General features: G+C 44.2%; 1 protein-coding gene across 4 annotated transcripts in view; it reads right to left on the bottom strand.

Moving 5' to 3' along the window:
- LOC138100656 (protein eva-1 homolog C-like) overlaps positions 1-13,473 on the bottom strand; it is a 36,982-nt gene that overhangs the window by 10,060 nt on the left and 13,449 nt on the right. For all 4 annotated transcript variants that reach the window (XM_068998540.1, XM_068998543.1, XM_068998544.1 and 1 more), the window contains exons 3-4: positions 10,154-10,277; positions 7,083-7,235 (exon numbers count right to left, since the gene is read on the bottom strand). In XM_068998540.1, the coding sequence (XP_068854641.1) occupies positions 7,083-7,235; positions 10,154-10,277 (277 nt within the window). The remainder of the gene's footprint in view (positions 1-7,082; positions 7,236-10,153; positions 10,278-13,473) is intronic.

Below are 13,473 nucleotides of genomic sequence, written 5' to 3'. Positions count from 1 at the left end.
TTGCAGCAAGTTAACTCTCCCATGTTGCCGTCCAGGTGCATACTAAGGCTGCAGGAAGAGTCCTGTCGAGCTGCAAACAGGTGCCCAGTATAAGGTCTCGATGTACCATTCAGGATGTCTTGGAAACAATAAGCACATCCAAATCGCTCTCTATCTATTCCATCTCAAATCAAGAGAGATGAAATGCTGTTTCCAAGTCTGTCTCTCAGCCCTGGGTTACTGAGATGAGTTGACCGGACACCCAAGTTCAGTTCAAGTCAGGTGAGATCAATTTTTATGTGCTGCAACAGCTTAGGCTGCAGGGAAGTTCAGGGTATTAAAAAGCAGCTTTTGATTTACAGTGAAGGGGTCAAAATGGGCTCAATATTTAACCAGGGAAGCATGTGGCTTCCAAAAATGGGTTTTGCACTGGAGCTGAAATTATTTGACTGGGAAAGTGTGTGAGTCACATTCTGCTTTAAAAAAAAAGAACATCTCTAAATGTGGTTAAGTTCTCTGTATCCACATGTGCTAAACTCCAAGCCACAAAGCAAGAAACACCCTGTAGTTTTGGTTTGTAAATAGAAAGGATGCAGAATGGACAAGTCTGGATCAAGTAATACTTCTCTGAATCTTTCTGCATCACTGCACACACTGTGGCTTTCTGTGTAGGACAGATATGTCTCGCTCCAGGCTTCTGGGGCGAGGGCACTGTAGAGGTCTGAAACATATTTCTCTGGACATTAAAACAGTCCCTCTTCCTGCAATAAAGGATGGCACCCAGTCAGCTGCCAACTGCTGAAGCTCATTTGTGCCTCTTTAGGGGAAGGACAAACACTGTTTGCAAAGACACTCCAAAGGTTCCCCAAATCTGTTTGGAAAGAAGAGAAGGTTTGAGACTGAGTTCTTGACATTTAATGTGTGAAAATGGGGCAGATTTGTGGTTTTTAGAGTTAACTCCCTGAATAAGCACTGAGTAAGTCATATACATGGGCAGAGTCATCAGGAGATATTGGGCTCATCCGTCTGGCAAAGGGCTCGTGGGTTACTTAGGACATGGATTTTAGGAGACAGCTCTTCCTTTGACTTTTCAGAGACCTAAAATCCCCATACCTGTGTTTCCCAAGAGACTGCTGGAAGGCAGGGAAGAGCTGACCTAAAGCAGTGGGTAGTTCTGATTAAGTAACTCAGCAGTTTTAGTTTCCCTCCCTGGCAATTTCAGATAAGTAAAGATATATTTAGATGGACATTTTAGGCAGCCAATAGCTTACTTTGGCAAGTACAAAACCAACTGGAGAATATCAGGAGGAATTACCGGGTGACTCATGAATGGATGGATTGGGAGCACAGCAGCAAACTGAATTATGTTTTCTACAGAATTTTCTTTTATAAGGCTCATGCCTTATGAAAACAGGAAGATGCTGTGCTGATGGTTTTCTACATATTCAGTGATATGGCAAGTGTGTGTTTCATTTCAGCTTTGGTAGGCATTTGCTCATGTTTCTGTGGGACTTAATAGCTTCTTATCATCTCTATCCATGTTGGATTTGGCTCCTGTACCAGTCATATGCCTGCAGGTTCTTGGCAGGCCAGTTTTTGGAGAACCTTCCAAGGCTTGCCTGGTGTCACAGGTGAGTGAATGCAAACTGTAGCTGGTTTCTTCTGCAGGACAGGACAGACGTTACCGGGAAAGACTTAAAACATTAAAAAAACCTATTTAAAACTTCCTGCCTTCTAAAAAGATTTTGGGTTTTAGTGGTTCAATCCAAAATCCTGTCTGGTTTATATGCATCCTTGCTACCTTCCCAGTAGTTCTCCCAGCAGCTATGATGGGAATAACTTGAATAACTTCTCCTTCACCCTCCTCCTGGTGAAACACCTTATTCCAGTGACTGAATGAGGAGAGGTCAGTGCTGTGTTTGGAGTAAAGGAATTCCATGGAATGGCCCCAGAGAAACCATTAATTGGGAGATGAACATAAATATGCAATGTGGCTTCTTTCTGGCTAAGTGCTGTTCGATCTGCACAGATATCCCTGGGGCTTGTTAGACTGGTACTGTACATTTTCAATAACCTGCTTCTGGAAAGGCACGTTCCCAGAGTGCTGAAAGGCTGGTGGCATCCAGCGGTGGCGGACAAGGCAGCAATGTGTGGCTGGGAAAACACTCCATTCTCCATGCCTTTCTCCCGAAGTTGGTTGTTCCACACCAAGACTGTCGGTGGATCTTTTGTACCAGACACTGCTATGGATGGCACAGGGACACGGGTGTCAAGACGACGTTCTTAATGCAGTAATAAACTATCCAATCTGACTGCAGCTATTTAACAGTTGGAGTACAAAGCCTTGTTTCTGCAGGAAAGGCTCTTTCAGCTCCCTAATTAGCTTTGTTTGGGAAAGTTTTGGCATGCAAATGACATGCCATAAATCATGCAGGCTTTAATGAGAAGTAATTTGTCTTCTGGTTTCTAAAACTTCTCTCAATTCAGACAGGAGGAGCTTTCCCTCCCTTTCTTTCCACCCTGCCACACAAGACCTGCAGGTGATGGAGCATCTTGTGCCAGGCTCCAGGGACAGCATCCTGTCCCACCCTCTCCAAACGTTTCCAGCTGCTTTCATCCCCAACTGCTCCTTATGCCGCTTTATGTGTCCTGGGCTGTGTTCACCCACAGAAGAATAAGGAGCTCGCTTTTAAAATCAAAGCAAAGAAATGCTTTGGTTTTAAACTGAAAGCAAAGATTTCACACCTTCAAATCAGGATGCCTTGTGCTTTGTGGAGCCCAAATATCAGCTGTGGGGACAAGAACTGACAGGGGGAAGCTATGGAGTTCGGAGCAAGCTAAGGCTGCAGGATCCTAAAGAAAGTTGCTGAAATAATATGGTAATTTATGCAAGAGCATGGCACGCAAGGTCCTGCCTATGCATCAGAAAAGGGCCACTTGAACTGCTGATTCCAGCAGAAACACACAATGTGATCAGCAGCACTTTTGTACAAAAAAAACCACCAAACTTGGTCTCTCTTTCCTCCTTGCACATGCATGTGCAGAGTGGGGGATCCATCGCACCAAACACCAAGGGCAAGAGACAAGTGGGGCTCTCCACTTCCTGGCAGCAGGAACCAGAATCCCTGCTCCTGCATGTGCACATGCAGGAGTTCCTTGGCTCCTTTTAGACTTGGGGGCCAAGTGTACTTTTCCAAACCTTTCACAAATTTGAGCCATGAAAAAATAGACCCAAGAAACTCCTGATCTGCTGGTAAAGAAAACATTACTGGATGAAGTGATGTGTGTCTCAGAGTGCTCCAAGCAACTTCCACCAGACAAATCTGATCTTCCCTGTTCATCTCAGAAGAAAGTTACTTGGACTCTAAAAGTGGTGGCTGGTCTTTTTTTCCCTTCAGTTGCTCCTCATCCTGCCACTGCTCTGAAAACCTCTCCTTTTAAGGGAGTTTGCTGGGGCCAAGGGGTGCAATGGCTCCTACTGGCACCTCTTGAGGCCCAAAGCACCTACTAAGCTTCTCCATTTTCTCAGGCTTACACAGGCAAGGACCTTTTCATATCTGGTGTCTGCACACGGAGAGAGCTGACTTAAGGGGTTTTGTGGTAGAAGGAAAACGGAACTATTTTATCCTTACTTTTGCATCCACAAAATTGATTTGACTCCTGTCTCCCACGCCCAAAGTGCCAAGGCTGTGAGGAAACATTTCCAGATCTGCCTACAGCTGCTTGTGCCATCGCTGCTGTTACTTCTGATCTCAAGAGACATTCCCAAAGGACTGGCTCACACCAGGCAGAGAGTACATCTCTTAGTAAGAGACAGAAACCAAAAGCTTTTCGGTCAGTGAATAAGAGATGTAAGGCCCTTTGAATTGGCTGCAATATCCAAACAAACAAACAAAAAAGAATCACAGCATCATAGAATCCTGTTACATTAAAAAATCATGACACCTAGTTGGACTGGAAGGAAGCTACAGGATGTTGAAAATCCCTCTTCCTTGACTTGCTCACCCTTTCCTCTTAGCTGAATTCCACTGGGAAGAGGAGACTACAACAAAGCCTAACCCCAGGGTATGTCATGGCTGGCACAGTGCAAGCTGTGATGAGAGTTGGTGAATTCTCCACCTCCCCTCTCAACCCTCCAAAAGTGGGGCCAGATAAAAGGGCTGCACTGTAAGGAACCCCACCTTCCAGCAATGAGAACCATGGCAGGGGTGTAATTCAGGGCTGTGTTGGTCCCTGGTGCTTGAGGAAATGCACAGCTGACCAGGCAATGTGCATCCAGAGGAATTTCTGGGAAGGATATTGCAGTGTTCTAGCTTGCAAGTTGAACCTAGGGACAACCCACTACCAAGATCTCTTTCAAGTATTTTCATGTATTAACAAGAGTAATTTATTATTTGAGAGGTATTTGTTGACCTGAATCTTCCTGGTGCTCTCTATGGTAACCTGTTTTGGCACAATTCTTTAACAACTTCTGGCCAATAAATTTTCTATTTCCTCATGCACATGTTAGTACAAATATGAAAAGAGATAATGGGTCAGAAAAGGCAACAAGTCGCACAGGAACAAACTGCTATAGTTTCCTGCTTTGGTGCTTGGCACAGTGGATTCCTCTAGGCAGAACCATCTGCTACAAAACCACACCCAGAATTTTCTTGTGAAGTTTTTGATAGTCTTAGTAAAGCAGAGAGGTTGCTTGCTGGAAGTTCTGTGCAGTCTTAACAGTGCTAGGCATTTGGACAGCTTCAGAAGCTGATTTTTACTATTAAACTGGCTCAGAAAACCAGTTGCATGAGTAGGTACTCATGCTAGATGTGGAGGTGAGGGTCAGGATCCTACAAGTGCTCAAGGCCACACAGATATCTCCCATAGCAGAGATGGATTTATATACTTTATTTCCTATATGGAGAAGAGCTTTTTGCCAAAGAATTGTCATGTTTTCCTGGGTTCCCTTTGAAGCAAAGCTCTGAAAATCTGTTAGCTGATTTGACAGGTGGTTCACAGAAAAGCAGTGCTTGAGAACACATCTGTCCCAACCCAAAGCTGCTGTTTGTCATTGCTATCACACATATCAGCAGGTAGCCAAGATCTCGAGGTGCATCCAATTCAATACCCAGTACACCTGACAGGACCATATCAAGTATGGAAAGATGCAAAGCTTTTGAGCTCACCAGAGACTTTCTATGCCTGTCATTAGGACCTTCAGATGACTTCTCTTCTGCGAAGCGCTAAAAAAATCACCTCACAGTTTCTCTGTGAGGCAGTGAAAGAACTGGAAAGGCTTGAGCGCTGCCTTTAGGCTGAGTTGCACCCATGCGAGCAGAAACAGCAATGGATGTGTTTTGGAGCCAATTTAGCTTTTGGTATAAACATAAATAGGTACACAGACTCTGATTTGAGAAGGAAGAGCTGTCTTAAGTCATTACATTCAAATTACCATTGTTTTCCCGGAGAGAAAGGTACACAGTCACTGCAGAAATCTAATCGTGCACTCATATCTGTAGGTGCTTAAATAACCACATAAATAAGATTCAGGCTCGAGACAGATAGATCTGGAGTCAATTGGATCTGGCTCCTAAGTGCCAAGTCTTTTGTGATAACTGAGTGTGAACTCCCATGCTACACGGGCTTTTGGAAATTCTACTGCCTGCAGAAGGTCACTGGTACCACACAGGAAGAGGCCAAGCACATCCATTAAGTAGTAGGAAATCTATACAAGGATCTACCTTCTGTAGATCTGATTTGTATTTGTCTCAGGTTTTATGCTCTCTCCTATCACTGGTGTCTTAGGCTGCTTTATAGAGCACAAAACCAGTGTCAGCCAGGGTGTTGCTGCATAGGTGCTTGTAAACAGGGGCCACAGCAGAGCTTGTTGCATTTGCAAATTCTTTCTCTTTATCGTGGGAGACTTTATCCAGTAGGAAAGGTTTGCAGAATTCTGATCTGTGAACTGTGAGTGCTGACATCAGAGGCAAGGGAGTAATTTTGAGAGGTCAGTGAAGTGCAAGGTACGAGTGCGGTGGCAGCCTCTCTCGATCAGCTGAGACATCTGTGCCCTGACTTGTGTCACCCGTTAATGCCACCATTGTAAGGGGTGTGGGGGCCTGCCAGAGACCTGCTAAAATGTTTCCTCTGCAGAACAGACGGGCACAGCTAAGTCTATGTGAAGGCCCGAGAGAGCCGATGTGAAACACAGACACGGCAATATTAAATAGATTCTTGTCTAAGAACAGATTGCAATTTTCAGCCAATAAATTTTTAATAGTATCTATGTAACTAAATAGAAACATTGGCTTGCAGAAAAAGGGCTCTTAAGATTAATTATTGATCTCTTCTTGATGTTTTGAGAGATGCTTCTCATAGATGACACTTAAAGCATGTTTCTTAGGAGCAACGTTAAGCCTTTGCACAGGGCTGTCATCAGTCATGCAAGCCCTTCCCTTTGTAGTACTCATCTCATGCTGGCCTTCTCCATGGCATGACAAGTTACCATCATGCCTTCAGTGTCACCACTGAACATATTATTCAGTGTAGTACTATGTATGTAGGACATTCCTGACTTGGTGCCAGAGAGAAGTCCCAAGTATGTTTAACTTTCTGATGTGCCACCACAGCCTTGGAGTCTAGCCATACAACAGCATCTAAAGCAACAGCCCTGCCTCATGGACCCTCTCCTTACAGTCTGCAGCTAAGGCAGGGAATATCTGGCAAAAACAGGTATCAGAGAAGAAGGAGCAGTAAGACACAGTATCATGACACTTGTGTCACCTGGTCATTGTCAGAAGCTGGAGGAAGCAGAGGCAAACAGTGGATATTTAGTATGTGTCACCTAAATTCAAGACAGACAAGAGAACTAGTTTTTGATGCTAATCATACTACGGACTGATTAGCTGTATGAAAGTTTATTACTTTGCTTCATTTATTACTCTATGTTCCTCCCTCTTACTGGGCAGTTTGTTTGAGTTTCAGAAATAATCTCTCTCACATTTCAACCACCGATGCTTTCAAAACACCATTGCTCTTGCATCTGAAGTTTCTCCCCACCTGTGTCCCCTCTTCCTTGTGCTCCTGCCTGGAGAAGGTCCCTCAACGATGCCCAAACGTACCAAAGGGGGGTGTGTGCTCCGCCTTTGTTGAGCAGACGCTCTCCTCATGTGCCCATCTGCCGTAGGTGGCTGAGTAGATGATAAGGAACTTGGATTCCTGACAGTGGAGCTTCAGTTCCTGGTTTTCACATGCTGATTTGGTTTTGTATTCAGCTAAAGTAGAAGCAAACAGCAATAATAGCATGAGGCAATTTATTTAGCTGCACTGTTAATAGCAAATAGCAGCAGGACAGAAACCAGCTTTCCTGCAAATGCTGTTGTAAGTGACATGTGGCACCTGTACAGCCAGACACAGAGTCAAGAGCAGAGTGCTTCCCCAAATGAGTTGCTCCCAAGTGACTAGAGCCTGTGGCTGCTTGTTGAACAGAATAAAAAACCCTAACTTTTGCCAATCTCCTCTCCCAGTGGAATAGCCTCCTTGGTTTCCTGGCTTGCTTTCCTGCTCAGTAAGAGAAGCTTCATCTTTCCCTTTTGTCTCTCCTCAGGACACTGTTGCATTCTACGCGTGTCTCAGCTGCCTCTGCACACTCATCAATCACGGGCAGGGCTGGCACTGCTCAGTGACAGCACTGGGCAAGAGGGACAGACAGTGGGAGGACAAAGGCCAGGATGGGGTTCCCATCCCAAGGCAGACAGTGCTCTCAGCTCTATTTGCACAGCTCCACCAAGGTCAGTTGGTTTCTCTGGGCGGCACCTTCAAGCAGGGGCTCATCTGAAAGTTTGGCTGGCGAAGTGATGTGAATTAGGACCCTGAGAAAAATCCCCCCCTCCCTTGCTCAGCTGGCACAGGCACCCTGGCAGCACCCTCAGCAGAGATGGGGAAGGCACTGAGGTCATCTTCATGGCTTATCACTCCTAGGGAAACCCTTTAAATCTGCTGCCTGGCCAACAAGGCTGTTCCTGGCCTAAGCAGCCGCTCTGTCCGTGACATTTTACCTTCTTGAGTCTTTCTGGTTGAGCTGTGTTGCCAAACCTTTTTACGGCAGATAAAGCCAGGGAGAAGAGTTTATTCTCCTCCGATTTTTTTGTCCTCAAAAATGTGGAAACAGGAAAAGGAGATTCCTGAGCTGAGCAGAAGAAAAGGGAGACCTTATTGTTAGCGAGTGATGTCCCTCTGAGTGGAGGGTGGATGCTGGTTCTTGGGGAACTGGAGAGAGAAAAACCTATCTTCTCAACATTATTGTTTCATCCAAAACAGAACAGATAAAACAACGGGTTAATGTTCTTGGTAACAGTCCTGTTTCTTCCGTTTGAGCTCATCAACAGCTACAAGCTTAAGTCTAAAAAATTGTGATTTTGAAAAATACTTGACCTGCTGCAGGTTGTGACTTCTGCAGAAGCACCTGCCGTACTGTGCACCAATAAATAGGTCGAAAACCTGGGGTCTCTGCCCAAGGACTGACAGCCTAAAGCTGAGCTCTGAGTCTGCCTGGCTGTGCTGGAGGGGCTGTGGAAGTACATATAACCCCAAGTGGTATCAGAAAAGGAGAAGAGCCCAAGATAAACCTCTGCAGGGGTACGGCAACAATAATTCTAAATAGATGAAAAGCTAAGGGATTTAGGCAATTGCTTAAGTGCCCACTTGAAGGCAAGGAGACTGCAAAATATATTTGAAGTTATCCTGAAGTGATTTCCTGAGTAAGGATGTTTTCCACTGCCAAGACTAACAATATTGGTATCTTACCTACAAATATAAATTTCCTGTCACAAGAAATCATGTAATTTGCCCTGGAATTGGACTATTTCTCAATCCTGAAGGCAGCATATGCTGTTAAATGCACTTTTGACCAGCTTTTAAAAAATTCAAATCACAGAAAATACTATATACTCAAAGAAGCTCATCTCCCATGGGAAAAAATATTAAGCAGCTTCCAAAAGTAATAAACAGGATCCAAATTCACTTTTAATTAGTAAAAAGAGATTTCTAATGACACAGACACTGCTATGACATTCAAATCCACCTACTATTAATAATGGACTAATTGCAATATGCAAAATGGCTTAAACTATTGATATAATAAAACAGATCATGAAAATTTTAAATTTCAGGCTTTTTTTCCCCTAACGATTGGCCCTGTGTATCTCCCTGAGAGTTTGTGAGTCAGTGCTTTGCCAAAGGTAACATCTGCCTACTCCATCTTTCTGCTGACTTCCACTTTCCAGTGTGAGATTGCCCTTCAGTTTGCTTGCCACCTACTCCTGTTCTACCACTGATGTGTATCTTAGTGCTCTGATCAAAGAAAACCCCCTTAGTGCTGTCTCCTTTGCTTGTGGGTTGGTATTTCTGAGTTGACTGGTGAACTTACCCGTAAATCATCATTCAGCTGTTTTCTTTGGGACCCATTTCAGCCACTCTGGGGATTCACTGCCAGACGAGCTGAGCCCCCAGGCTACTGGAGCTTGTTCTCATATACCACAGCAACAAGGAGAACGATTAAAACCCACCAATAAAGGAAACCTCATGAGGATTGTCTTAATCGTTCTTCCATTTTCTCATGTTTACAAAGTGGATTCTCTTTGAGGTAAGATTTATTCCTTCATATACCAGCATCGAATACCTGCACAGAGCACAGGTGATTCTACAATAAAAGCCTCTAACCAAGTCAGCACGTGTATCTTCTGGCCATTATTCCATAAGCAGGAGGTATTTTTGAATCTTTGAAAGCTTTAGGCCCAGCTCCTTAAGTATTTTTGCATATTGCTTCCTAGGATACCTTCCTCATCATTTGGATCCTTAGCCCCAAGCATCTGGTTTTGCTGTTCAGCTCTTTCTAATACGACATCATCATTGCTATCTCACTAAAAATAATTTCCAAAACATTTATCCTTTCTAGTCTGATGTCTGACACCTGCCCCTGCCAAACTACGCTGGTCATTAAATTGGCAGCCAGCACCCTGAAGCTGCAAACACAATGGAGAGCTAAGGTAAAGTAGAAAAGAACAATTTGTTATCAATCCAAGAGCCCCAAAACTTCACATGGATTTATGCAAAGCCTTGTGCAGTGGCATTTTAACCAAAACAAGCAACAAAACATGCAGAAAAACACATTTGCCTGATAAAGATTACTTACTAGGTTTGCATTTAAAGGAGACAAGGAGGAATTTAGTGGTCCCTGGACACAGATCAGGCCCAAAAACCCGACTATTGACAAGGAGTTGGCAGGATCTCAGGTTTTGGCATTCATCCAGTACTTTCTAGAACAATGGGCAAAAAGGATAGTCTTGACAACAAGGTATGAAGCTATACAGCAGTGAAAACACTTAGTTGTATTTTGTTCTACACAGGAGAGAAATCACAACTTTTTGGCTATAAATGTGCAAGAAACGTCTGTATCATTGGATCTAGGCCATAGCTCCACTGGAATTGGAGTCATGGCCAACTTTATGGGAACACATTCATCACAGCCATGCTCATGGCAAGTTAGGATGTTACCAACTTGCTGTTGTTTGTCACTTTTCCCTCTGCCCCTGGGGAGGTTGGCCAAATTCCCCTGGGTGCCACCAAAGCCTCGATGGTGCAGAGCCCAGAGCAAGTGGGGACACACTAAGCCCCCAGCTGTCTCACTGACATGCTTGAGGCACTCGTACACTCCAGAGCACATTTATGGGAGTGCAATGTCCAGGAGAAGCATGGCAACTCTAAAAGGTGTCTTTTTAACCACTTCTTCTTGATCTACTTACATGTACCTTAACATGCCCTGTAATCATCTTCACTTGAAAGAGTTCTGACTGATGACAAGCACAACCCAAGCTTTAAGCCATGTGTAGTACCTCCTGCTTAAGGGATGCTTCCTTCTTGCTTGCAGTTACACACATGACCAGATATTTGCTTGACTTGCCACGAGCAAATTTCAGAACTGGTTTGATTGGATAGCACAGATATGCAAGTCTATCCTCAGCCTCCTTGTCTTGTTTTGTGGGGGTGTTTTTTTATGCTGTTCTAAGGCCATATCTACTCCAAATTTATTGGCCCAGCAATATATCCTTGTTCTTACTGTACGGCTTCCCTGGGAGTGGGAACAGAGGAGGACAACAAACAGGCCAGCAGTGCTATACACAAAGTGTCACTTTGTCTCTCTCCCCATCTGGCAAAAGGACTGAGTGCTCCTCCTGCTCACACTGGTGCTCCCACTCCAGCTGTGCTCTTGGAACTGTAGCTGCAGAAAATATTAAGACATTGCCAGGGCAAGTCTGTGTCCAGTTTTTAACACAGTCACAAGCCAAAGCACCTAAAAACACCCAGTTTAAATGCAGCAGTGTATTTAGGAAATTCTTGTTCACCTCCAAAACTCAGTTAAGAGAGGGCGTTTCTGTCATTGTTTTTGGATAGTCTGTGTGGTTGTGCACAGGATTCATGATGTTTAAAATCACAGCAGGCTGTAACAAGGAGGGTGTTTTCTCCAGTTACTCCACTCTTAACAGGAGTAACTAATATACTATTCTGATAGTTTTAGGTAGTCCCTCAAAATCTGTGGGAATTTTTGCTTTGTTTCTCATCAGAAGAGGTCTTAGTCATACCAAGAGACCAAATCACAAATTTACCACTGCAATGGCACAAGCTGCATTCCTATTTCCAGGCTGAGAGAGTTGGCAGTGGCCGGATCTCTGTTGTCATCACTGGAAACCTTCCCTCCCAAGCAGCAATGACACACATTGGCAGCACACTGCAGTGATCCTACAGCTCCCATTGTCAGAGGAAAAGGACATGCATCCAACACTTTTTGAGCATTAAATGCACTCTGAAGGGTTTAAAAGGGAAGGAAAGTACAGCAGACTTAATTTTATCAGTCAATTCTCCTTTTACAGAGTTGCAAGTCAAACAAATAACTCCTCCTAAGTTGGGATAGTTCTGGAAGGGACCAGTGAAACAATTACATCTTAAGTAAATGGAGATAGCTGTCCCCTACTGAGTCACCTTCTGTTTGCACCTGAGCTGAATCATCTCCTGAGCATCTGTTTGTGTTTTCTCCTGCCTAATGTAAACAGCAGTCCCATTTTCTCTCACGTTGCTGTGCAAAAGCACGCAGCCACAAAAGCATACAATGATACTCAAAATAGTACCGGGCAGTTACTGTCTCTAGCCAGATCCAGCTTTGCAGTGGTCCCTCTAACAGGAGGTCTCTGTAATACGTGCCTATGATGCTTCCTCCTAGCTACAGGGCATCATCTTGCCTGCCTGTGCAGACTGCAGATCCACTTCCAAAGGGAAGGGGAGGAGGGATGAGGTCACTGGTGCTCTTTTCTAAGAAATCAGTTTACAAGATGTGTCCCTTCTCCTTAACAGAACTGGAACTTCCTGAGATGCACAGCATTTGTATCTCACACACTGATGGCCCTGACAAAATGCTTTCATGCCTTTGACCAGCCACAGTGCCCGAATGATGATGGTAGTTCATACAAGAGTTACCCCATGCTGTGTTTATTATATTCAGGGGGGAAAACTGCCTCACAAAGGCACTCACAAGCCCAAAATAATCATTGGTGCCACTTTGCTGCAGACAGTAATATAACATCAAGGACGCATCTGGCCTGCTGGTTTTGGTGGAGAGATGTACTTTCACATGGCCCATAGGTCATGTCTGGAATGTCCTCAAAAATTGCAGTACATCATGGATGAGCCACACTTCTAAAATTGCCCTAATACTGTTTCTGGAGAGAGGATATTACTGCCAAACCACTTCATAATACCCTTCAGCTCAGAAAGGGTGGAAACAGACATTCCCTGATGCCAAGAAGGAACGTGTAGTCTACAGACACAAATGTTGCAAACTTCATCAGAGCTTCTGTAGAGCATTTACAACAGTTTAGCCGACAGAACATATTCAGATTCCACTGACTGCTCATTTTTGCAATGATTTACTGAATTTGGAACAACACTGGGTATTTTTCACTATGATGAAACAAGCCTTTGACAGCAGTTTAAGTCAGACCTTGTTACAATAGTTTCTACAGCAGAAAGTAATAATTGATGAAGTATAAATCATTTTAAGCTATACTGAAGCAGGCCCAGCAAACAAACTGTAGGGTGTTGCTGATACAAATCAGGTAGTCACAGAAATGCAGGCATCTGCAGAAATGCTTGGGATTTGCTGTTTAGCTGTTGCTGTGCCTTTTCAGTGAGGGAGGACAGGCATGGAACAGTGCCAACCAGGGATGTCATCTTATTCACTGGATTTGTAACCCAGCTCTGTCCAATGCTTGTGTCCTCCCCTGGGGTCAAGCAGAGCCTGTGTGATAGATTAAGACTGGTCAACTCAGTTATGACCAGCCCTTGAATGGAAAGGAGCTGACTATTTTAGGGAACTTTAAAAATGGGGTTTCCAAAGCAAGGCTCATCACAACGGAAGGCAATCTTCAAAGCTCTCACAATCCTATGGTAATACTCTGCTGT

Source organism: Aphelocoma coerulescens, unplaced genomic scaffold, assembly GCF_041296385.1.
Source record: "Aphelocoma coerulescens isolate FSJ_1873_10779 unplaced genomic scaffold, UR_Acoe_1.0 HiC_scaffold_123, whole genome shotgun sequence".
Taxonomy (NCBI): Eukaryota; Metazoa; Chordata; class Aves; order Passeriformes; family Corvidae; genus Aphelocoma; species Aphelocoma coerulescens.
Note: the sequence above shows the minus strand (reverse complement) of the source record. Positions and strands in the feature narration are given on the sequence as shown.